This window comes from Tachysurus vachellii, chromosome 4, assembly GCF_030014155.1.
Source record: "Tachysurus vachellii isolate PV-2020 chromosome 4, HZAU_Pvac_v1, whole genome shotgun sequence".
NCBI classification, from domain to species: Eukaryota; Metazoa; Chordata; class Actinopteri; order Siluriformes; family Bagridae; genus Tachysurus; species Tachysurus vachellii.
The window spans coordinates 2510461-2534204 of record NC_083463.1 but is presented as its reverse complement, the minus strand read 5'-3'; the positions used below and the strand labels follow the sequence as shown (position 1 = coordinate 2534204).

The 23744-nt window shown below is 42.1% G+C and overlaps 2 protein-coding genes across 2 annotated transcripts; both read left to right on the top strand.

Annotated features, from left to right (window-relative positions):
- Positions 1-645: 645 nt before the first annotated feature.
- On the top strand, positions 646-12097 carry zranb2 (zinc finger, RAN-binding domain containing 2). Its single transcript, XM_060867397.1, has 10 exons — positions 646-772; positions 6935-6987; positions 7093-7201; positions 7473-7555; positions 7682-7758; positions 8626-8784; positions 8881-9038; positions 10076-10135; positions 10449-10601; positions 11374-12097. Exons 1-10 carry the CDS (start codon positions 717-719, stop codon positions 11426-11428), a joined length of 963 nt encoding a protein of 320 aa, XP_060723380.1. The 5' UTR covers positions 646-716; the 3' UTR covers positions 11429-12097.
- Positions 12098-15319: 3222 nt separating this feature from the next.
- Positions 15320-21534, top strand: ptger3 (prostaglandin E receptor 3 (subtype EP3)). Its single transcript, XM_060867400.1, has 2 exons — positions 15320-16243; positions 19529-21534. The coding sequence occupies exons 1-2, from the start codon at positions 15389-15391 to the stop codon at positions 19877-19879; spliced, it is 1206 nt and encodes a 401-aa protein (XP_060723383.1). The 5' UTR covers positions 15320-15388; the 3' UTR covers positions 19880-21534.
- Positions 21535-23744: the final 2210 nt, after the last annotated feature.

Here is a 23744-nt window from a genome sequence, read left to right as displayed (position 1 = left end):
TATGTCTGTATTGTCTTGTATAGTATAGTGTTATTTATGTCTGTATTGTATAGTATAGTGTTATTTATGTCTGTATTGTATAGTATAGTGTTATTTATGTCTATACTTCCACACACTTGGCCAATGAACCTGATTCTGATTCTGTACCACACTTACAAACCACTCTGTTTTTTGAATCGACTCTTTTGAGTGAACTTTCAGAGCCGACTCTCGTACGTGATCTTCACTTCTAATTTTACTTCTTTCTTTTTTACTTTTTTATTTTTTTTATCTTTTTGTGTAGGTAATTCTGCTTCACAGGGAAACATATTCTGTGCATAAACATAAACTATTTTAAAACCTTGAGCTGGTCATGAATATAAGTTCGGGACTCGAAAGAGTCGACTCTTAGAAATGAGCCGATCATGAAGCACATTTTTGTCCCGAGCCCCGCCCCCATATTATAACCACTTCTTCAAGGACCTTCTCACGACGTGTTCGCTTAGTAAGGTGTCTAAATCAGTCGCCTGTCTAAAACACGCCTATAAATCGGTCAGATTTAAATCTAAATCCTTCTCACGATGGTCGATATAAATCAACATTTATTTACATGCTTTATAAAAAAAAAACATAAAACGGATAAGACTGTTATTAATTAAGAATCTACATTGGGGGGTATTTATATTCAGGCGCCGTCGGTTTCCCTGTGAGATTCCGGTCCACTTTGGAGACACAAAATGTCTGGGAAGAGTTTTCGAGTCAGCGACGGAGACTGGATTTGTCCAGATAAAAAGTAAGTAAACGTATAATGTAGGGTTTGTTACGGTGTTGTGATTTAATGTGGTTTGAGTCGCCTTTAGAACAAAGGCGTAAAGATATTGAGGTGTTAGCAGCTAATGCTAACTAGCTGCTAACGCTGTGTGACTCGGCCTGCGTTGTTTTACACCGACGACTCATTTAAATACCAAACTACTCCTTTAAACATCGTGAGGAGGTTTATATCTGTATACATTTGTACTAATCCAGCAGCATTGTTAGATAGCGTCTGTTTGTATGTAGGCTAAAACCCTGCAAGCTAACGGAACCGCCAGAGAGGTTCAAATATAATACACCTTAAAAACTTTTTACTAGCTTTTTATTCAGATTTAGTTCGTTAAGAATCACACGGATTGATGCAGATCAATATTTATTCAGGACCAAGTGACCTTACTTTAAAACACGGCCTTCTTTTGTGTCGCATGCAAAACGATTCTTCTTACTGAATCGACTCGTTTATTTCGGATTCAAGTGATTCCGATATGATTCACTGGTTCTTATATGGTTTTTTGATCCGAATGAGACTGGTTTATTGGCCAAGTGTGTTGACACACACAAGGAATTCGGTTCCAGCTGTTTGTGACTCTCAAAAGTACAGACATAAATAACACTATACTATACAATACAAACATAAATAATACTATACAATACACACATAAATAACACTATACTGTACAATACACACAAATAACACTATACTGTACAATACACACATAAATAACACTATACTGTACAATACACACATAAATTTACATTTACAGCATGTGACAGACGCCCTTATCCAGAGCGACGTACATAAGTGCTTAAATCTCTAACATTGAATACATTAATGCTGGATCACTAAGTTACATACTTAAGATACCATGAGTTTAAAACATTTGTTCAAAGTTACAATGAAAAAGTGTCAAAGGTGTTTTTTTTTTTTGTTTGTTTGTTTTTTTTTAAATGCAAAAGATAATGAAAGAAGTGCTAGTTGAAGTGTTTCCTGAATAAGTAGGTCTTCAACCGCCGCTTGAAAATATCCAGTGACTCAGCTGTCCGGACCTCTAGGGGAAGTTCATTCCACCACCTTGGTGCCAGAACAGAGAAGAGTCTTGTAGTAAACTTGCCTCTTACCCTGAGAGATGGTGGAACCAGTCGAGCAGTGCTGGTAGATCGGAGGGTGCGGGGTGCAGTGTGAGGAGTGATGAGGGCTTTGAGGTAAGAGGGAGCTGGTCCATTTTTGGCTTTGTAGGCCAGCATCAGTGTTTTGAATCTGATGCGTGCAGCTACAGGAAGCCAGTGGAGGGATCGCAGCAGCGGGGTGGTATGGAGAACTTTGGCAGGTTGAAAACAAGCCGTGCAGCTGCATTTTGGATCATTTGCAGAGGACGGATTGCGTTCATATGTAGACCTGCCAGCAGTGTGTTACAGTAATCCAGTCTAGAAATGACAAGAGACTGAACAAGTACCTGAGCAGCCTGTGTGGACAGAAATGGCCGAATCCTTCTAATGTTGTAGAGAAGAAACAGACATGAGCGAGTCACATTAGCAACATGAGAGGAAAAGGACAGTTGATTGTCCATGTTTACCCCAAGGTTGTGAGCTGTGGCTGAAGGGGAGATCAGATCGTTGTGCAAGGAATAACACTATATAACACTATACTGTACAATACACACATAAATAACACTATACTGTACAATACACACATAAATAACTCTATACTGTACAATACACACATAAATAACACTACTATACAATACACGCATAAATAACACTATACTGTACAATACACACATAAATAACACTATACTGTACAATACACACATAAATAACACTATACTGTACAATACACACATAAATAACACTATACTGTACAATCTTCTTCTTTCGGCTTTTCCCTTCGGGGGTCTCCACAGCGAACCATCTCTCTCCACCTCTCCCTATCTTCTGCATCCTCAACACTTGCACCCACTAGCTTCCATATACCTCCTCTTTGACCTTCCTCTTTGCCTCCTGCCTGGCAGCTCCATGTCCAACATTCTCCTACCAATATACTCACTGTCCCTCCTCTGAACATGTCCAAACCATCTTAATCTCGCCTCCCTAACTTTGTCCCCCAAACGTCCAACATGACCTGTCCCTCTGATGTACTCGTTCCTAATCCTGTCCAATCTCGTCACACCCAAAGAGAACCTCAACATCTTCAGCTCGGCTTCCTCTAGCTCTGACTCCTGTCTCGTCTTCAGTGACACTGTCTCTAAACCATACAGCACGGCCGGTCTCACCACTGTCCTGTTCACCTTCCCCTTGATTCTTGCTGATATTTTCCTATCACACAGAACTCCTGACACCTTTCTCCACCCACTCCAACCTGCCTGCACTCGCTTCTTTACTTCTTTCCCACTCTCTCCATTACTCTGGACTGTTGACCCCAAGTACTTAAACTCCTGTACCTTCTTCACCTCTTCACCCTGTAACCTTATTGTTCCACTTCCCTCCCTTTCATTCACACACATGTACTCAGTCTTACTACGACTGACTTTCATTCCTCTTCTCTCCAGCGCAAACCTCCACCTCTCCAGGTTTTCCTCCACCTGCTCCCTGCTCTCACTACAGATCACAATGTCATCTGCAAACATCATCGTCCAAGGAGACTCCTGTCTGACCTCCTCTGACAACTGGTCCATCACTATAGCAAACAGGAAGGGGCTCAGAGCCGATCCCTGATGCAGTCCCACCTCCACTGTAAACTCCTCTGTCTGACCTACAGCACACCTCACCACTGTCCTGCTCCTCTCATACATGTCCTGCACCACTCTGACATACTTCTCTGCTACTCCTGACTTCCTCATACAGTACCACAGCTCTTCTCTTGGCACCCTGTCATACGCTTCCTCCAAGTCTACAAACACACAGTGCAACTCCCTCTGACCATCCCTATACTTCTCCATCAACATTCTCAGAGCAAAAATTGCATCTGTTGTGCTCTTTCTTGGCATGAAGACATACTGCTGCTCACAAATTTCCACCACCTTCCTTAACCTAGCTTCCACTACTCTTTCCCACAACTTCATTGTATGGCTCATCAACTTTATCCCCCTATAGTTGCTGCAACTCTGCACGTCACCCTTATTTTTAAAGATCGGCACTAACACACTCCTTCTCCATTCCTCAGGCATCCTCTCACTTTCTAATACCCTGTTGAACAAACTAGTTAAAAATTCCACTGCTGCCTCTCCTAGACACTTCCAGACCTCTACCGGGATGTCGTCAGGACCAACTGCCTTTCCACTTTTCATCCTCTTCAAAGCATTCCTGACTTCATCCTTTCTAATCTTATCTACTTCCTGTTCCACAGAGTTCACCCCTTCTACTCTTTTTTCCCTCTGATTTTCCTCATTCATCAGCTCCTCAAAGTATTCCTTCCATCTCCTCTGTACACTCTCCTCACTTGTGAGCACCCTTCCATCTCTATCCTTAATAATTCTAACTTGCTGCACATCCTTCCCATCTCGATCCCTCTGCCTAGCTAACCTGTACAAGTCCTTCTCTCCTTCTCTAGTGTCTAACCTAGTGTACAACTCTTCATATGCCTTCTGCTTGGCCTTAGACACCTCCCTCTTCACTCTGCGCTGTAACTCCTTGTATTCCTGTCTATTCTCTTCAGTCCTGTCCATATCCCACTTCTTCTTGGCTAATCTCTTCCTCTGTATACTATCCTGAACTTCCTCATTCCACCACCAAGTCTCCTTATCTTCTTTCTTCCTTCCAGATGACAAACCCAGCACCTTTCTCCCTGTCTCCCTGATCACTTCTGCTGTAGTTTCCCAGTCATCCGGCAGCACTACCTGACCACCCAGAGCCTGCCTCAACTTCTGTCTAAATTCCTCACAACATTCCTCCTTTTTCAGCTTCCACCACTTAGTTTTCTTCTCTATCTTTGACCTCTTCCTCTTACAGACCATCAGAGTCATCCTACACACCACCATCCTATGCTGTCTGGCTACACTCTCTCCCACTACCACTTTACAGTCACTAATCTCTTTCAGATTGCCTCTTCTACAAAGGATGTAGTCTACCTGTGTTCTCCTACCTCCACTCTTGTAAGTCACTCTATGTTCCTCCCTCTTCTGAAAATAAGTGTTAACCACAGCCATGTCCATCCTCTTAGCAAAGTCTACTACCATCTGTCCTTCAAGGTTCCTTTCCTTAACTCCAAACTTGCCCATCACCTCCTCATCACCTGTGTTCCCCTCACCAACATGTCCATTAAAATCCGCTCCTATCACCACTCTCTCACCCGTGGGAATACTCTCAATCACCTCATCGAATTCACACCAGAATCTCTCTTTCTCCTCTAACTCACAACCTACCTGTGGGGCATAACCACTAACAACATTCAACATCACCCCTTCAATCTCTAACTTCAGACTCATCACCCTGTCTGACACTCTCTTCACCTCCAGAACATTCCTCACAAACTCCTCCTTCAGGACCACACCTACCCCATTTCTCTTACTATCCACACCATAATAAAACAGCTTGAATCCTGCTCCTATACTACGAGCCTTGCTACCCTTCCACTTGGTCTCCTGTACACACAGTATATCCACCTTCCTTCTCTCCATCATATCAGCCAGCTCTCTACCTTTCCTCTTCTATCTCTGTCTGTGCACTCTCCTCCCTCCTCTACTCCTTCGACCAACAGTAGCCCAATTTCCACCGGCGCCCTGTAGGTCAACGGCGCCGATGGCGGCCGGGCCTCGACCGATCCGGTATGAAATTATTACTGACAACTCGCATGGTTAGATTTGGCAATGTTTTATGCCGGATGCCCTTCCTGACGCAACCCTCTCTATTTATCCGGGCTTGGGACCGGCACAGAAGTCACTGGACTGTGACCCCCATGGCTAGATTACTATACTGTACAATACACACATAAATAACACTATACTATACAAGACAATACAGATGTGATACAATAGACATTCTGAATATTAAATATGAATACAGAATATATAACAGATTAGTTATGTACATAAAGTGTCAGAAGTGCAAATAACAATATTGTGTAATGTTTTTTGTACCATATACAGCAGCAGTAGTGTGTAACATATACTGATGATGTGATGACTGAGATAAGAGAACTTTATTAATCCCCAAGGAAAATCTTTTGACAGAGACCGCTTCAGATTACAAGCGAAATAAAGATAAATGAAATATTTTGTATATACAAAAGTATAAAAGGGTGCTGGGGAACTCAGAACTACACATATTATAGTACATGGTATTGTAGAACACAGGTAGGACTCTAGTGTCACCTTAGCAAGATTTCCTCAGCTGTCTTCTCCCTGCAACTACAGAACACCACATTGTAGATGATGCTGGCTTCCACACCGAGTGGTAGAACTTCTGCAGACTTTAAAGGCGACATTAGGAGCGACTCTGACCATTCTTAAGTGTTCACCTTGTTCTTGGTCTATTCCAGCTTGTTGCCTATGTGGACACCCCGATACTTATAGTTCTCTCATCAGTGCCCTTGATGCTGATTGGAGGTCTCTGCTTCCTAAAATCCACCACTAGCTCTTTTGTTGTTTAGACATTGAGGTGCAGGTGATTTGAAAGCTGTCCACCGCCTCTGTACTCAGCCTCCTGACCTCTCCTATGTCAGCAGAATCATCAGAGAATGTTCCCTGATGTTACTGTGCTACTCTCTACCATGTCTGAGACAGTGTTCTGCAGCATCATGTACTGTGGTCGACCTGTGAGGCAGGTGATCCACGTCACCAGAGGAGTATCCAGTCGCATGTCCAGTAGTTTCTGTCTGAGCATTACAGGTCATAGTGTTAAGAGACCTAGAGACGTCAAAAAAACATAGACTCACGCAGGGAATTATTCTGAAATAATAAATGCATCCAGTAATAATCTTGATAACTAGTGGCATTAATCTGTTTTTCGTGATGATAAACGTGAATAAACCTCACATCCTTTCTGGATTTCTCTTTTTGAGAAGTCAGCAGCTGCTCGGTGTGTCAGTAACAGATCAGTTGTTGGTTTATTCTGCTGGATGGTGTTCAGACGCAAGGTGGTGTTCAGACGCGTGGTGGTGTTCAGACGCGTCCCTGATCATCATTTTTCTTGTTCTTCTTTCCCCAAGATGTGGAAATGTGAATTTTGCCAGAAGAACAAGCTGTAACCGATGTGGAAGAGGTGAGTAGTGATGCACACGCTGGCCATGAGACTCACAGGTTAACCTCACACACGTGTGCAGTTTGTCTTTACTGTAATAAATAAACCACCGACTCGTTTGAACAGAGAAAACGACAGAGGCGAAGCTGATGAAGGCCGGAGGAACGGAGATCGGGAAGACTCTGGCTGAGAAGAGCAGGGGACTCTTCAGCGCCAACGACTGGCAGTGCAAAACGTGAGCTTTATAAGTATTGGCACCGTTCCCTTGGCTTTTTAAAAGTATTTCTGTCAGTCTATTTTTCTTATTAAAAGGTAAAAAAAACAACTCACAATTTTTGGCACCCCTTAAAATTCATTTGGGTGAAAAAGCCATCTTGCGTTTCTTATTTTTTTTCTTCTTTTTTTTTTTTTTTTTTTTTTTTAAATTAGTCTCAAATGTGACTCTTTTTTGTAACTTGCATAATAAAGAATTTTCTTTTTTTTTTTTTTTTTAATAAATGATACAGGTGTGGAAATGTAAACTGGGCCAGAAGGTCAGAGTGTAACATGTGCAACACTCCTAAATACGCCAAACTCGAGGAACGAACAGGTGACGTCACCAATCAGTCTTATTATTATTATTATTATTATTATTATTATTATTAAACACACTGTCCCCGTGTTATTTGTGTAAATCAGTATTACAATTTCTCTCTTTATTTCCTCTTTAAAACAGGATACGGTGGGGGTTTCAACGAAAGAGAGAATTTGGTTTACAACGAGAGAGAAGAATCAGACGGAGAATACGATGAGGTAGACGAGTTTCTCCTGACCATTAATCCGTATTTATTTAAAAGACCTCGAACATGCAGTAAAACTCCGATTTTAAAAACTACAAAATTAAATCATAGAAATTTGATTACGTAACCTCCCTTTTAACCTCCCCTTTAAGTCCAGACCGTAAATTCAGCAAAGAAAAAAGACACAAACAAGAAATGTTTATTCTAAAAAAAAACATTTTTAAAAAGTCTTCAGGTTCACACCTCACACCTCCAGGGTCGGGGTTCGATTCCCGCCTCCGCCTTGTGTGTGTGGAGTTTGCATGTTCTCCCTGTGCCTCGGGGGTTTCCTCCGGGTACTCCGGTTTCCTCCCCCTGTCCAAAGACATGCATGGTAGGTTGATTGGCATCTCTGGAAAATTGTCCGTAGTGTGTGATTGTGAGTGAATGAGTGTGTGTGTGTGTGTGTGCCCTGCGATGGGTTGGCACTCCGTCCAGGGTGTATCCTCGCTTGATGCCCGATGACGCCGTGACCCGAGGTAGTTCGGATAAGCGGTAGAAGATGAATGAATGAATGAATGATTTTTGTGGCACAGGGAAATTAGCGCGCACACACACACACACACACACACACACACATGCACCCCAGTAAAGACTCTTACAGTATTACTATTAACATCAATCCCATATTTGTTCTACATTGAGATGGGACAAAGCAGTTTATCGACAAGCTTCATGGAGAACATTTAACACAACACACACGTTACGTTCAGAAAAAGTAACAAACACATTTACGACGATTCATTGTTGACCAAAAAGGGAGAAAATGAAAGCCTTAAAATCTCTGAAAACATTTGGGGTTTAATCGTAACTGTGTTAACTGTTATCTGTTTCCTGTTAGTTTGGTCGCATAAAGAAAAAGTTTCGAGGGAAAAACAAGGACAACGAAAAAAAGGGAGAACCAGAAAAGAAAGACAAGAAGGAGGAGGAGGACGAGCAGGAGGAAGAAGAAGAAGAGGAGGAGGAGGAAGATGGCGATCTTTCAAAATACAAACTTGATGTAAGAGTTAGATTTAATTAAAACGGTTTGCGTTTGTTTTTACGTGTTGGTCATTTTTATCTATTTGTTGTTGTTTTTTGTTTTTTTTATCATTAGGATGAAGATGACGACGAAGATGACGCCGATTTGTCAAAGTACGACCTTGACGTGAGCGAAGAGGCGAAACCGTTCGAGAAGAAAGGCAGCGGCTCGGGTTCTTCTCGCTCGTCGTCTCGCTCGTCCAGCTCCAGCTCCCGCTCTCGGTCCAGGTCCAGGTAAAAGGGTACAGGTCAAGGGTAACGCCAGACAAAATGTCAGTATCAGCTTAACCTCCTTATTCAAACCTGTTCGCTCATTGATTAATTGATTATTTATTGTGTTTTGATTTTGTCGTGGAAGCATGAGGCACTTTTCCATGTTTGTGCGGTCGTCACGTGACGTGAGGTCCGTCCGCTCCGGTGTAGAAAACGTAACCAGGCAAACGGTGACTGCAAAAATGAGCCGTTTTATTTGGCAACCTTTTTAGAAACCGAGTCAAATCGTTCCATCAGAGAAATGATTCCGACAATTAAATTTTTGGGGTTTTTCCTCTTAGTCAAATTCGTTCTGTCTGTTCTGGAAATTTGAAATTTATTACACCAAAGTTTTCCTTCTCTTTATTGAGTCACAGGATCCTGTAAAGAGAGAGAATATCAATAATTCACACTAGCAAGACGGGACGTGACTCAACACTTCGGTAATACAAACCGCCGGTGCCACGTTTTTGCAGTTCCCTCCTCGCTCACAGCGTCACTTCCTACTCCGTTAGTTCGATACACAAAGCGGAAGAACGACTAAAAAAAAATGACAGTATAATAAATAAATCCGGTTGCTGCACAATGACATTATGGACATATCGCCGTGATGTTGCCCGAGTGCTCACGTGTCGTACAGTTAGGCTACTAATGAAGCATGGAACTAACTGATTAATAAGAGATTTCATTCAGAGTTAATATGGAACTGTTAGGCTAGTGATCAGGGGGCGGGGACTGCTGGATTGGCCACGCCCACAAGACACAATCACGTTCAAGCTCTATTATATCTATCTTAATTATGTATTTTATTATAGCCGCTAATATAAAGTTACAGTATTGAAGCCTAATTTAAAATGGAATTATGAGTCATGTGAATTTTTTTTTTTTTTTTTTTTTTTTTTTTTTTTAATGTTTGTCAAATGTGCAGCTTTTTTTTTTTTTTTTTTTTCCTTTTCTTTTTTCTTTTCCTCCCCCATTTTGTTCTTGTGAAATTGGAAGTGTGTCGCTCTGTGTTGCAGATCCCGGTCCAGGAGCTCATCCAGTTCCAGATCGCGCTCTCGCTCGAGGTCTCGCTCAAGGTGAATGAGGTGCCATGCGCTCTCCATGGGAGAGAGTGTATGAGAACTGCCAGTGGTTACGGACTCAGCAGAAGCAGCTCTTTTGTTTCTGAGATTCTCTTAATGTTTTTATTAAACACCATTTTAAGGCGCCGTTAGAATCCCTGACTTGTAATTACAAACGACTCTCTAGTGAAGGAGATTGTTATTAGAAAGCAGCATGTACGGTTGTGTGAGGATGATGATGATGATGATCCTTTTGGTGTAATTGTTAAAACGTCGATGCCTTTGCGTCACTGATGAAAACCGCCTGCTATTATATCCCCTTTAAAAGATCCAGCTCCCGCTCTGGGAAAGGCTCCGCCTCCTCGAGAAAGAGGTCTCGCTCGTCCTCGCCGTCTCCTGACCGAGGCCAGAAAAGAAGCCGCTCCAGATCCTCCTCTGGCGGACGCAAAAAAAGACGCTCTCGCTCCCAGTCGTCCGAAAGGTTTGGGTTTCTGTGGTGTAAAAAAAAAAAAATGGCCCATTGCTTCTTTTTACATTTTACGTCTTGTTGACGAACAGTTTTGTCATTTTACTCTGAGATTTTGCAAACCTGCCAACTTTCACGTAGGACGTCGTCGTTCGATCGTACGACTTCTCGCCAAACATGTCAATGCAGAATGATTGGAGTTTCGAAATCTAACAGACACCCCGGGAAGCTCCGCCCCTTAGTCTCTTTTTTTTTTTTTTTCTTTCTTTCTTCCCCCCTACATTCCTCACTGTCTGACACCAATTAGAAGCCCCGCCCCTTTTCTGCCTCCTCACAACGTGTTCATCTGACTTAGTATAGTAACCCACAACCTTAGGGTTAGGAGTCAGACTCTCTAACTGTTAGACCACGACTTCCTCACTAATAGTACAGAGAAAATAAGAGCCAGTAAAAAACGTTTTTTTGACGTTTTAGTTAATAACCAGTGTTTAATGTTGATGATCATTATGAAGGGATTTATTACTGTTTTAATGATTAGAGCAGATCCATGGTGAAAACCTCGTCCTGATTAGACGGGCGATTAGACGGGCGATTAGACGAGCGATTAAGCGTAAAAATTCATCAGGTTTAATTTTTTCCTCACACATTCTTTGTTGGTTGGCAGGTCTGCTCTTAGTATTTGTGCTTTTATATAAATATATTTATTTTAATTTGATATGATGTGACACTAAGTTATTTGTGCTCTCTCTCTCTCTCTCTTTTCCTCTCTCTCTCTTTCTACCTCTAGGGGGCGTGGCTCATCCGGATCTTCTGGTTCTGGCTCCAGCTCACAAAAGAAATGATTAACAAAAGTCTTAAATATAAAAAAAGAACAGGGGAAAAAAGAAATCTTACGTATAACTGCATGTTGTCTTTGGGGAGAAAAGAACAAATCCCACACTGTGCTGTTTCGAGTGAGAGTGACGCAGTATTCAAATATTCAGTCTGGTTTTTTTTTTTTGTTTTGTTTTGTTTTCTCTCTTTAATGGTAACCAGAATCTGCCTTTCTGACCGCGCGAGCTATCCGAACACTCTGCTAACGATGGTTCGGTGACGGAAGTCGTTCTACACAAACTAATAAAAACATCGCGTAGAATTTTTCATGAATTATTTGCTGATGCTGGTTTTCCAAATTCCTGTTTGAACGCTGTAGGTAATTGAGTTTCGTCCGTCATTATTGACGACTAGTTGTGTGTAAGGTGAAGGTAAGTATGGTCTACTTTGTGTTTGGGGGTGGGGGGGGATTTGGGGGTGGTGTCTTCACTCGGAGGAGCTAATCTCCGAAAGCTTTACTTTTTGTTTTTAAGTCCTGATTGGTATCCAAATTCCCGATTTGTCCCCGAACCAGCTTTACAAATCCAGAACGTTAGCGCGTTTGTTCACATGTTGCGTATCGTTTAGAGGAAGTAGTTTGCGATTCATTAGAACCACATGGCAATGTGATCGGTGCAAATAAATCCCTGTTCAACTTATCCCTGTGTGCTGATTTTCATTTACATCAACCTTTTTTTTTTTTTTGGGGATTCTTATTTCTGGTTGGACAAAGTGTTGATTTAATTTTTTTGTCGCTATAGCAACAACTACCTCACAGGGACTCGGACAGCAGTGTTTAGGTGAACTAATATAATGAAGCTGGGGGTCACGGTGGCTTAGTGGTTAGCACGTTCGCCTCACACCTCCAGGGTTGGGGGTTCGATTCCCGCCTCCACCTTGTGTGTGTGGAGTTTGCATGTTCTCCCCGTGCCTCGGGGGTTTCCTCCGGGTACTCCGGTTTCCTCCCCCGGTCCAAAGACATGCATGGTAGGTTGATTGGCATCTCTGGAATATTGTCGTGTGTGTGCCCCCTGCAATGGGTTGGCACTCCGTCCAGGGTGTATCCTGCCTGAGATAGACACAGGCTCCCCGTGACCCGAGGTAGTTCGGATAAGCGGTAGAAGATGAGTGAATGAGAGAATAAAATGAAGCTGTTGTGAAAGTTTCAAGTAAAGAGACTTTTTGTGTTGAAGGAGTCTCTGGTGTCCGTGGCGAATCTGTACGTTTATTGATGCAGTAAATGTTAATGTAGGAAACATCAGCACTTTTTACACTGCACGCGGTCTCAAAGCAGCCTTACAGAAGCATAGAAACAAAACAAACACGATCAAGTTTTAAACTAAATGAATCGTTTCCCCTAACGATCGATCGTGAGGTGACGGTGATGAGGAAAATCTCCCTGAGATGATGTGAGGAGGAAACCTTGAGAGGAACCAGACTCTGACGTGAACCTCATCCTCACTTTGGTGACACTTTACAGGAAATAATGTCAGTGTAAATCTTTCTACAACAGTTTATAGTCCAGTGGAATTGTGTAACCAAGAGCTCCGGAGGAACTAACAGGTGAGAGCAGTTATGAGCTACGGTCACATTTAACACCACAATATGGTAGCTATGAATCAGGAAACTTTCAGGTTGGGGCACAAAAAAAAAAGCTTTAAGTGGTATTTTGCATGTTTAGAGTTAATTTTCTTTCAGAAACTATAAAGGAACTAAATCTTTAACTTTTGTGTTGATTGCAGTCCATCAGTTTTCTCTCGAGCGAGTGATATAATAAGTGATATGACGAGTTGCTTTGGATTTCAAGTCAAGTTAAGAAGCTTTTATTGTCATTACAACCCTATATAACTGTTACAGTACACAGTGACATGAGACGACGTTTCTCCAGGATCAGGATGTTACATAACACAAAGACAGGGCTATAAGGACTTAATAAGTGTCCTAGATACATAAAGTGTGTCTGTGTGACCTGGTGTACACAGTGTGAGACAAGACAGTGCAGGACAAATGATGGTGTAGGACAAAAGATAAAAAGACGAAGACTGCAGGACAAATGACAAAGACAGTGTAGGACAAAGACCATGCAGGACAAGTGACGGTGTAGGACAAGTGACGGTGCAGGACAGAAGGACAAAGTGCAGGACATAAGGACAAAGTGCAGGACAGAAGCACAAAGACAGTGCAGGGCAAAGGACAGAAGCACAAAGACAGTGCAGGGCAAAGGACAGAAGCACAAAGACAGTGCAGGGCAAAGGACAGAAGCACAAAGACAGTGCAGGGCAAAGGACAGAAGCACAAAGACAGTGCAGGGCAAAGGACAGAAGCACAAAGACAGTGCAGGGCAAAGGACAGAAGCACAAAGACAGTGCAGGGCAAAGGACAGAAGCACAAAGACAGTGCAGGGCAAAGGACAGAAGCACAAAGACAGTGCAGGGCAAAGGACAGAAGCACAAAGACAGTGCAGGGCAAAGGACAGAAGCACAAAGACAGTGCAGGGCAAAGGACAGAAGCACAAAGACAGTGCAGGGCAAAGGACAGAAGCACAAAGACAGTGCAGGGCAAAGGACAGAAGCACAAAGACAGTGCAGGGCAAAGGACAGAGCTTTTTATAGGTGTGCAGAGCTTTTTATAGGTGTGCAGGGCAAAGGACAGAAGCACAAAGACAGTGCAGGGCAAAGGACAGAGCTTTTTATAGGAAAATAAACATTAATTCCTGTCATTGGGTATTTTCCTGTAAGGACACGACACATACTCCGTACATGTTAAATATACACTACAGACGTACTATTGTCACATTTAGAATCATGTACAATTAATTATTCTACAGCACCATCACTGCTTGGTCTCTAGGTGGCGCTGGTTACATTTTAAATAATACCACAATTATTCACCATAATGATTAAAATGTCAGTTTATTTGCTTCTTTATTAATGAAAGGAAAGTCACTGTGATTAAATGGTTCATTGTCAGTAATAAAGTCACCAAACCTTTCTGTGCCACTGCTGGGATCAAGGGGACTTGTGAGGTTTGTGTTCTATTTGGTGTGATGTTGAATATAATGAATATAAAGGTACATTATTTACACTGATGCACTGTATGCAGCTTATAACACGTCAAGGAAGGAAAGGAGACTTCAGTTCAGACACACAGGAGAGAACAGATTGTTTAGGGCTTAAAGACTTTTACTGTAAACTTTACACTCATCATTCCTTCTATTTTAAAGTGAAATTAAACCACTTCTAAAGTTACTACAAAATAAAAGTATCTGCTGGAATATTACAGTGGACCTGCAGCAGACTTTCAGGTTAAACTTAACAACAGCAATAAGTGATAAAACAGAACCGCTGTAAAGTTGCAGTAGAATTACAATACATTATTTTTACAGTCTAATGATATTTTTATTCAGTGTTCTAATTTAATATTCATTTTACAGTAAGCATTGTCTTTATTTCTGACCCCTATATCAATTGACACGTGTTGTTTGAGATACGGTTTCTCCACGTGTATTTCACGTGTGATGGTGTTTCTCGAATGCGCGTGTTTCATATGGTTCATTTCTTTTGTAGAGAATAATGTTTTTCACGTCTTTGCTTCTGCCCACGTGTGCAGTTTCAGGGCGTAACATATAACCGTAACATGTTTTATGTTTGTTTGTTCACTGTATCTTGTTTTGGGTTTTTTTTTGTACACGTGTAAAAAACACGTGTGTGATTTTTCTGCTGGATCTTGGGTGTGTTTCTGTTTCCGTGCGTGCATGCGTGTGTGTGTGTGTGTGTGAGAGAGAGAGAGAGAGAGAGAGAGAGAGATGCTACTTTAGCTCTGTTCAGTGCTTTTGCACAGACCGTTATGAAGGAGTCCCACCTCTGCGCTCGGACGCGTAACGCGTGCGCACCTTCTCTCCCTGCACTCGGCGCTCCTGTGTCTCTCACCATGACCACCACACAGACAGGATGACATCCAAATGTGAATCCGATCTACCCTCGAACAGTTCAGGAGACGCAATGCTGGTGTCGAACGCATCCAAACCCGCGCGTGATCCTGCGAGTGAAAGCAGCAGGAGCGCGACGTGCGGCTCAGTGTCCATCGCCTTCCCCATCACCATGATGGTAACGGGGATGGTGGGCAACTTCCTGGCCATCCTGTTGGTCTACAGTGCGTACAGACGAAAAGAGAACAGACGGAAACAGTCGTTTTTGCTGTGCATCGGCTCTCTGGCGCTGACTGATCTGTTCGGACAGCTTCTTACGAGCCCGATTGTCATTTCCGTGTACAGAGCGGAGCTGCAATGGGAGCGCGTCGACGTGTCCGGGACCCTGTGCCCGTTCTTTGGCGTGTGCATGACTACTTTCGGCTTGTGCTCGCTGTTCTTTGCGAGCGCAATGGCTGTGGAAAGGGCTCTAGCCATCACCGCGCCTCACTGGTACTCCAACAGCATGAAGACCACCGTCACCAAGCACGTGCTCGTCACCATTTGGTGCCTTGTGCTGTGCTTCGCCCTGTTGCCCATCATTGGTGTCGGGAAGTACACTGTGCAGTGGCCTGGCACGTGGTGCTTCATCAGCACCGGCGACACCAACGTCAGTGGGAACACGTTTTTCGCCGTGACCTTCGCCGCGCTCGGGATCTCTTCGCTGCTCGTCACCTTCTCCTGTAACGTGGTGACCATCCGTGCGCTAGTGGCGCGCTGCAGAGTCAAACCCAGCGCGTCTCAGTGGTCCAAACAGTGGGAGAGGCTGACAACTGAGACGGTCATCCAGCTCATGGGCATCATGTGTGTGCTGCTCGTCTGCTGGTCTCCTTTACTGGTCTGTATTACATGGGTTTTATTTGGTTTTCTTACACACACAGCCGAGCTGTCCGAGTGCGCGCGCTTTCTCAAAGTGGTGTGAGAAAACATCACAAGACATCAGTGTCCTTTTAGCTAATTACATTAAAACTCACACGAAATATGAGAGTGATCAATAACGAGAGAGAGAGAGAGAGCGAACAAGAGAGAGAGCGAACAAGAGAGAGAGAGAACAAGAGAGAGAGAACAAGTGAGAGAGAGAACAAGTGAGAGAGAGAACAAGAGAGAGAGAGAACAAGAGAGAGAGAGTACAAGTGAGAGAACAAGAGAGAGAAAAAGTGAGAGAGAGAACAAGAGAGAAAACAATAAAAATACTGATAAAATAATATAATACGACGCAATAATTCATATCATAAATAAAAATACAAATATTTAAGTATTAATAATCCAGTAATAACATTTTAAATAATGTAAATGTTAAAAAAGATAATTATCTTTTAATTTTATAAAGTGCTATTATTATTATTATTATTATCACTATTATTATTATTATTATTATCACTATTATTATTATGACTTTTTATTTTCAGTCTGAAATCTCACTTTTTTACTGTATAAGTTTCTGAACATTTAATCATTTATCCTAGAAACAACTTGGTTATAAATCTATACGTTTTTTTTTTTTTTTTTTTAAATCAGGGTTTAATTTTTCCAGGGTTTAAAATGTCCCAGACTTTTTCTCTTCCTTCTTTACTTAAGATTGTAGTTGATAATCTCGCCGCTCCGTAAAGTCGGACAATTCTTAAAGAAACTAAATTCCTGCTAGTTCTGAGACTTTAAATGTTCTGACAGCTTTAAACATCCTTCAGTCTAACATTGAGGAAACATAACCAACTCCAGATGTTGGAGAAAAAAGTTAGTTCTCTGAGCCAGAACTCCAGCACAGCGTTGTGTTTCGATAATGAGCTCTTGTGAGTAATAAACGCTAATAACCTTTCAGACGTCCAGTTTCTGTTCATTGTTCTGTGTTGGTGTGCTCGGTGAATCTGCGCCAGCCAGGAGAACGCTGGGTCTTACACTCCTGCCATCAGCTATTTGACATTTCCAGGCATCTGGTCACCATCAAGCTGGTTCAACAGCACAGGCTGGATATTAAAACACTTTATTTAGTTGTGTAGAAATATACACAGTGCGATACAGTATTACACGCGTGCGTACATTCTATTTCCATCACACCCTATGTCGATTATTTAACACACATTGCTCAGGGCTGTGTGCTCTTTTCATGAAGAGACACAGATGATCCATCAGCCTCCTTCTTTCTGCATCATTGCTTTCTTCATGCTCGTGTGACCGGATTTTATGATTGGTGAAGCAGCGCGGCTGATTTCTCGAATCTGATTGGACAGAAGTTTTCTATAACAGCAGCACTGACTGAAGTGCAGGTTTTTATTCATGCACTCGTCGTTTCTATAACAACGTTTTATTCCCAGAGATGTGTATTTGTTGATACTGTGAAGGTTTCTGTAAAGCGGTGTTTATTTAACATTTATTGATGGAGCCTCCAATGGAGAGTTAGTAAGCGTGTCCTTGGAAACACACCATATTAACTCTAACTATAAACAGATAAAAAGGATCACGTTGCATTTTTTAAGATAAATTAAATATTGCAATCTGCCGAATTTCTGTGATGTAAAAGGTATAAAAAAAAATCCAGTAGTTCCACTTCATTACACAGCCACGTTGTTAATCATTTTCCTCTAACAGCACGACGCGGATTGCGCTGTGTGACCTGAGTTTTTAAAACAGATCTACTGTTGTCATATTTACAGAAGATCTCTTCAGAATCCGGCAGCTTCCATAAAATAAATACGCAGGGAGGAATCTAAGAGTCAAATCCGGCTGTAAACAAAGGCAAAAAAAAAATAAATAAATAATGTGGAAACGTCCATAAAGGTTCTATTTAGAACCTGATGCTGGTGTTTCTGCCAAAAAGTAGAACCTTTAAGTAAGAAAAGCTCGATGTTCAACTTGTGACAGGATCCCGGCATTAATAATCTGATAGCACTAATAATAAAGGTTCTTTAATGGTTCTTTCAAGGTTTATTGGTTAACTAAGCTTCCTAACAAGGTTCTACTTGGACTTTATCTGACAGGAGAACACACTGGTGTGAAAACATGTCCCAACCTTGACCCAGCTGTATTAATTTAATTTAATTGTTTAATTGCTTTATTTAATTCATTAATTAAAGACAATTTCAATTTGATGTATCTGTGTAGATCAGACTGAGAGGCACCGACTGGTCAGAGGACTGAGCAGTTGTTGAAAAAGGTGAAGAAAGGTCCAAAGATACTTCACCCTCCTCCACATCAGCTTTAATTAGTTTATTAAGACAGATTCATTTATAACTTAGCAACCAACATGTAAAGAAAAGCTACTGCTTAGCAACACTGTGCACTGTGGCAACCACCTACCAGCACACTAGCACTATTTAGGATTACATAACAACCACCTGAAATTCCATAGCAACCAAACAGGATTCCACAGGAACCACTTTAATGAGGTCTGGTCTAATAACCAGCTGAATTACCATACCACTTTCCGACATCCAGGCAACCTCCTGTAATACCATAGCAACAGATTAGGAACCTCTTGTAGTACCACTGTTACAGCATAGGAACACCAAAGCAACTTGCTCATCACTTAGCATTTCTGTAGGACGTGCACTTCTCAACATTTTGCCATTCCTCAGCCACAATAACGAGCTGTGTGTACAGGCTGAAAGAATGTCACGTGGACACACAGCAGAAACGAGGTTCTTCCTCAGGGTTGCTGGGTTTACTCTGGCTGAGAATGGAGAAGAATGGATTAAACTTCTCAGCTTGCTGCCAACATGATTCCCTCATGGAAGCCTGGAAGAAAACCTTTATATGTTTAGAGTAACAATATTATTTTGAATACAACCTTCATACTGCAGAAGCGTTTAATGTTTTCTGTGCTACTAATACACCAGATTCATCTAATATGGTCATTTAAAGGTGAAGTGATTGTGGTAGCTCGGGGAAATTTGCAAGATAGTGGGTTCTCTAGGACCAAACCTGGGAACCTGTCATGTTGAATAACAGAGCATCAGCCTAGCAACCTCTTCGTATACCTAGCAACCATCCAGGATACATTAGGTGAATACGCTAAAGTGGTCTCATGAAGGTAACAGGAGTTCCTGATGTTGCCAGAAAATAAATGTGACTCGTTTTTTAGATCTTATTGTGCACCTTGACTGACCAACCACTGTCTTTTTTACAGATCCTTATGTTGAAGATGATCTCCAACCACACATCTTCTCACCACTGCAAACCCTCATCAAATCCTCTCCTGCCCAGCCGGGACTTACAGATGGACTGCAACTTCTTCCTGACTGCCATTCGCCTGGCCTCGCTCAATCAGATCCTGGACCCGTGGGTTTACCTGCTCCTCAGAGAGATCCTCCTGAGGAAGTTCTGCCAGGTGGCCAACGCTGTGTCCAACTGTTCTCTGGATGGACAGAAAGAGACTAAGAAAGAAACAGCTCCAGACGCTGCAAAGAATCCAGGCAAGGAGAATGACGAGTCTAAGAAACTGTCTTCTCCTGATCCGAGTGGAAGTGCACAAGCGTGACTGCATTTATTTATGGAAGGCAGACTTTATATAAACGTGCGCTCATGGACCATGACAGCGGCATGCGTACAATTAACCTCATTCTAATAGATGCTGGAGTTTTGTATTTCAGTGTGAACCCTGAGCATGAGTGAGTCCGGCATGCAAACACTTACCGCTTTTAAACAGCTAGAACCGCTCAGCTCTGGCGTTTGTCTATGCTGCTCAATTCATTCTCATCCTGTGAAGAGAAACACTGTAAGATCTGGACCGTGTTCTTCGTACGTCACATAACAAACACACAATGACATATTCCAGACGCGCAAGTTGTTCCAATCACACGAGAATGGGATTTGTGCAGCCAGATATCGAGTTATCTGAGATAATCACCGCGCTCCGGCGTTGACCGGAAAGCAGTCGTGGCCCGGAAGGCTTAAAGATTTTGTTAACACTTTCTATGAAGGTCATATCTAAAAAAAAATCTATTAACACATCCATGTCATGTTGTAACGCATTCATAAAAGAAAGTTCATTGCCACATTGCAGCTTTACAGAAATCTGGATGTACAATGCGGTACGTTTTATAGCTAACTTCATCATGCATTATGACAGGTTGACACCATGCATTCAGAGCGCTCAAAAGGCTTTATGTCACCAGAACTACAGAAGCTTATCCACTCTGTCAGTTTGTATAGTGCATTATGACTTAAGCCCTATTCGGATTGGATTAGTTTTACGTGGGGACGTGGGGGTAAAGTAATTATTACCAGAGCTTCTCAGTGATTTTAGTCCCGTCCGAATGTGCCATCTCGGTAATCATTACGGACAATGTCAGTAAAGATTACGGCGACTTTTACCTTCTGTAGAAAGGTCCGGAAAAATTACCTCAGGTAATACTAATCCCGTCCGAATAGACCCGCTGTAAATATGTACGGTAAAATTCCTTCATTTTCTGTTTAAAAGTTTTGCAAGCATGGAGGCGCCATGTTGTCTGTTTGCGCACGTGACGACAAGGAGGTTACTGTGGTGCGTAAAGCGAGTTACCCCCTCCCACTTCTGTAGTTTTACTGAGATGTCTTGTCCCGTGCGAATTGGCCAATTTATATTACAGACGTCCTGAGGTAAAATTGCATTACTCCACGTCCCCACGTAAAACTAATCCTGTCCGAATAGGGCTTAAGTCATTAGGACATTTTGCAGAATTTGTGCAGTGTGAGTTTAGTCATGATTAAACTGTGAACAATAAAGGGAAGGAAATTATGCTGGTTTTTCATGTCTTTGTCATGTTACTTACAAACTACGTGGAATGTGTTTGGTATTGGTGATATAACGTGTCATAAAAATGACTTAACTCGAATCAATTTGAGCAACAGACATTGTCTCAAAGCAGAAATGCAGAAATCTTTAGATATAATGGACACTGATGATCAGCCATAACATTAAAGGCACTGAAAAAAAAACAGTTCTCGAAGTGACTTTGACAAAAGACAAATTGTGATGTCTAGATGACTAATGCCCCTTTTCCACAGAGGCAGTTTGAGTGCTGGTTCGGAGCCTAATTTAGAACCAGTTCTTTCTTTTTCGACAGCCAAAGCACCGGCTCTGAACCAGGAAAAGTGGTTCTTAAGTAGCACCAAAACGTTTCTGGTCTAGACTTAAGAACCGCTTGTGTCCGGGGCTGTGGGCGGGGCTGTGGGCGGGGCTACTGTTAGCGCATTTGATAATATACCTTAAGTATACTAATGTTTAATACACTTTTACTTTACCGCAATATGATACATTATCAGCACACATGATAGTAAGTAGCTACATGCTAAGGCTAACTTTTTTCTGTGTTAATGATAAAATAACGTTATGTACTTTATCAATTACAACCTCCGTTTATACAGATTACATGGAGCTGCACGTACACGTTGGATTCGCCGCGTTTGGGTGTTGATGTAGGTTCACAAAGCCATGAGCATTAACAGTAAAGCAACATCCGCCATTGTTGATGTGTTTGTGTTTGCCGCTGCTGCGCTAAAGTTGCTGGGACACGTGACACGTATACAGTGACGTCAGACTCGGCTCTGTGATGCTCTCTAGCCGGTGAAAAGGCAAACTGGTTCTTAGAAGGTTCGCCAGTGGAACCAACTTTGAACCAGCACCAGCGCTAGCTCTGAACCAGCACTCGGTTCTTTCCGGTGGAAAAGAGGCACAAGACATGATCAGAGTCTTTTCAAAGCAGAAGGTCTTGTGTAGTGTCCACAGTATGCAGTGGTTAGAACCTACCAAAAGAGCTTCAAGGAAGAACAAACGGTGAACCAGAGACAAGATCATGGACACTGGTCATGAACAAACACTCTGAAGATACAAACATTTGTGTGGAAAACTGTGTTGGAACTTTCTATAAAAATATCATCCCTAGTATTGTAGATAAAAACAGACCATGTTGACAAAGTCCTGGGTGTTTTCTTTCATATGAGCTTCATATTAACACCACTTTGGGGTAAGACACGAGGAAGACGTTCACTCATCAACAAGGACGCAATAAAAACAGGACAAAACTCTATTTTTGGTCTCTGGACAAAGAGAGATAAATAAACACCTTGTAAATTCGCTCTTGTATTAAATTAAGAAATAAAGCTCTCTGTATCTTAAAAAGAAACCACATGAAAAATATCAGTATAAATGACAGCAATATTTTGTAGTACATTTTAAAACTACACATTTGAAATGGAAATTCTTTAAACTTTACAACAGTTGAAACAGTAATCTGAGTCTTACGTTGTGTTTTTCACATCCCTGCTGTCTGCAAGTGAGCGAATACGAGTCAGGTTTGTAAATTTACACTAACTGAAGGTATATGAGACAGACGGCCGTGGTGTCATGGTGTCATGGCGTCATGGTGTCATGGCGTCATGGTGTCGTGGTGTCGTGGTGTCATGGTGTCATTGCGTCATGGTGTCATGGCGTCATGGTGTCATGGCGTCATGGTGTCGTGGTGTCATTGCGTCATGGTGTCGTGGTGTCGTGGTGTCATGGCGTCGTGGTGTCGTGGTGTCATGGTGTCGTGGCGTCATGGTGTCGTGGTGTCATGGCGTCATGGTGTCGTGGCGTCATGGTGTCATGGCGTCATGGCGTCGTGGTGTCATGGCGTCGTGGTGTCGTGGTGTCGTGGCGTCATGGTGTCATGGCGTCATGGTGTCATGGCGTCATGGTGTCATGGCGTCGTGGTGTCGTGGTGTCATGGCGTCATGGTGTCGTGCCCGGCCTGGTCAGATTCTATTCAATTCATTTCTATTTAATTCAGTTGAATTTATTTGTATAGCGTTTTTAACAATACACACTGTCTCAAAGCAGCTTTCAAAAAATAAATAAATAAATAAACTAATAAATTTTAGTTTAAAAGTTTAAAATTAAGTTATTATTTTTCTCTAACATTTATCCTTATTGAGCAACCCAGAGGTGACGGTGATGATGAAAACCTCCCTGAGATGATATGAGGAAGAAACCTTGAGAGGAACCAGACTCAGATGTGAACCTCATCCTCATTTGGGTGACACTGGACAGGAAATAATCTAAATGTAAGTGATGTCATTTCTACAACAGTTTATAATAGTGCAACCGAGAGCTCCTGAGGAACTAATGGGTCAGCGCAAACCACAGAGATCACCACAGACCCATCACTAATGCCTTCCTGCTGAAGTCTTCAAATGATAAGATACTTTTGCACGTTTCAAACTTACCTTCCTTTACTTTTGGTTTCTGAGTGAAACAATCCAAAATGTCTGTTAACCAGATTTCACGTATCAGCCTTCTGTTTGTCCTTGAAGCTCTTTTATTAAATATTTAACGTTTGTAAATAAACTTTTGTATCGTGGCCCTTATCTCTTCGTGCCACACC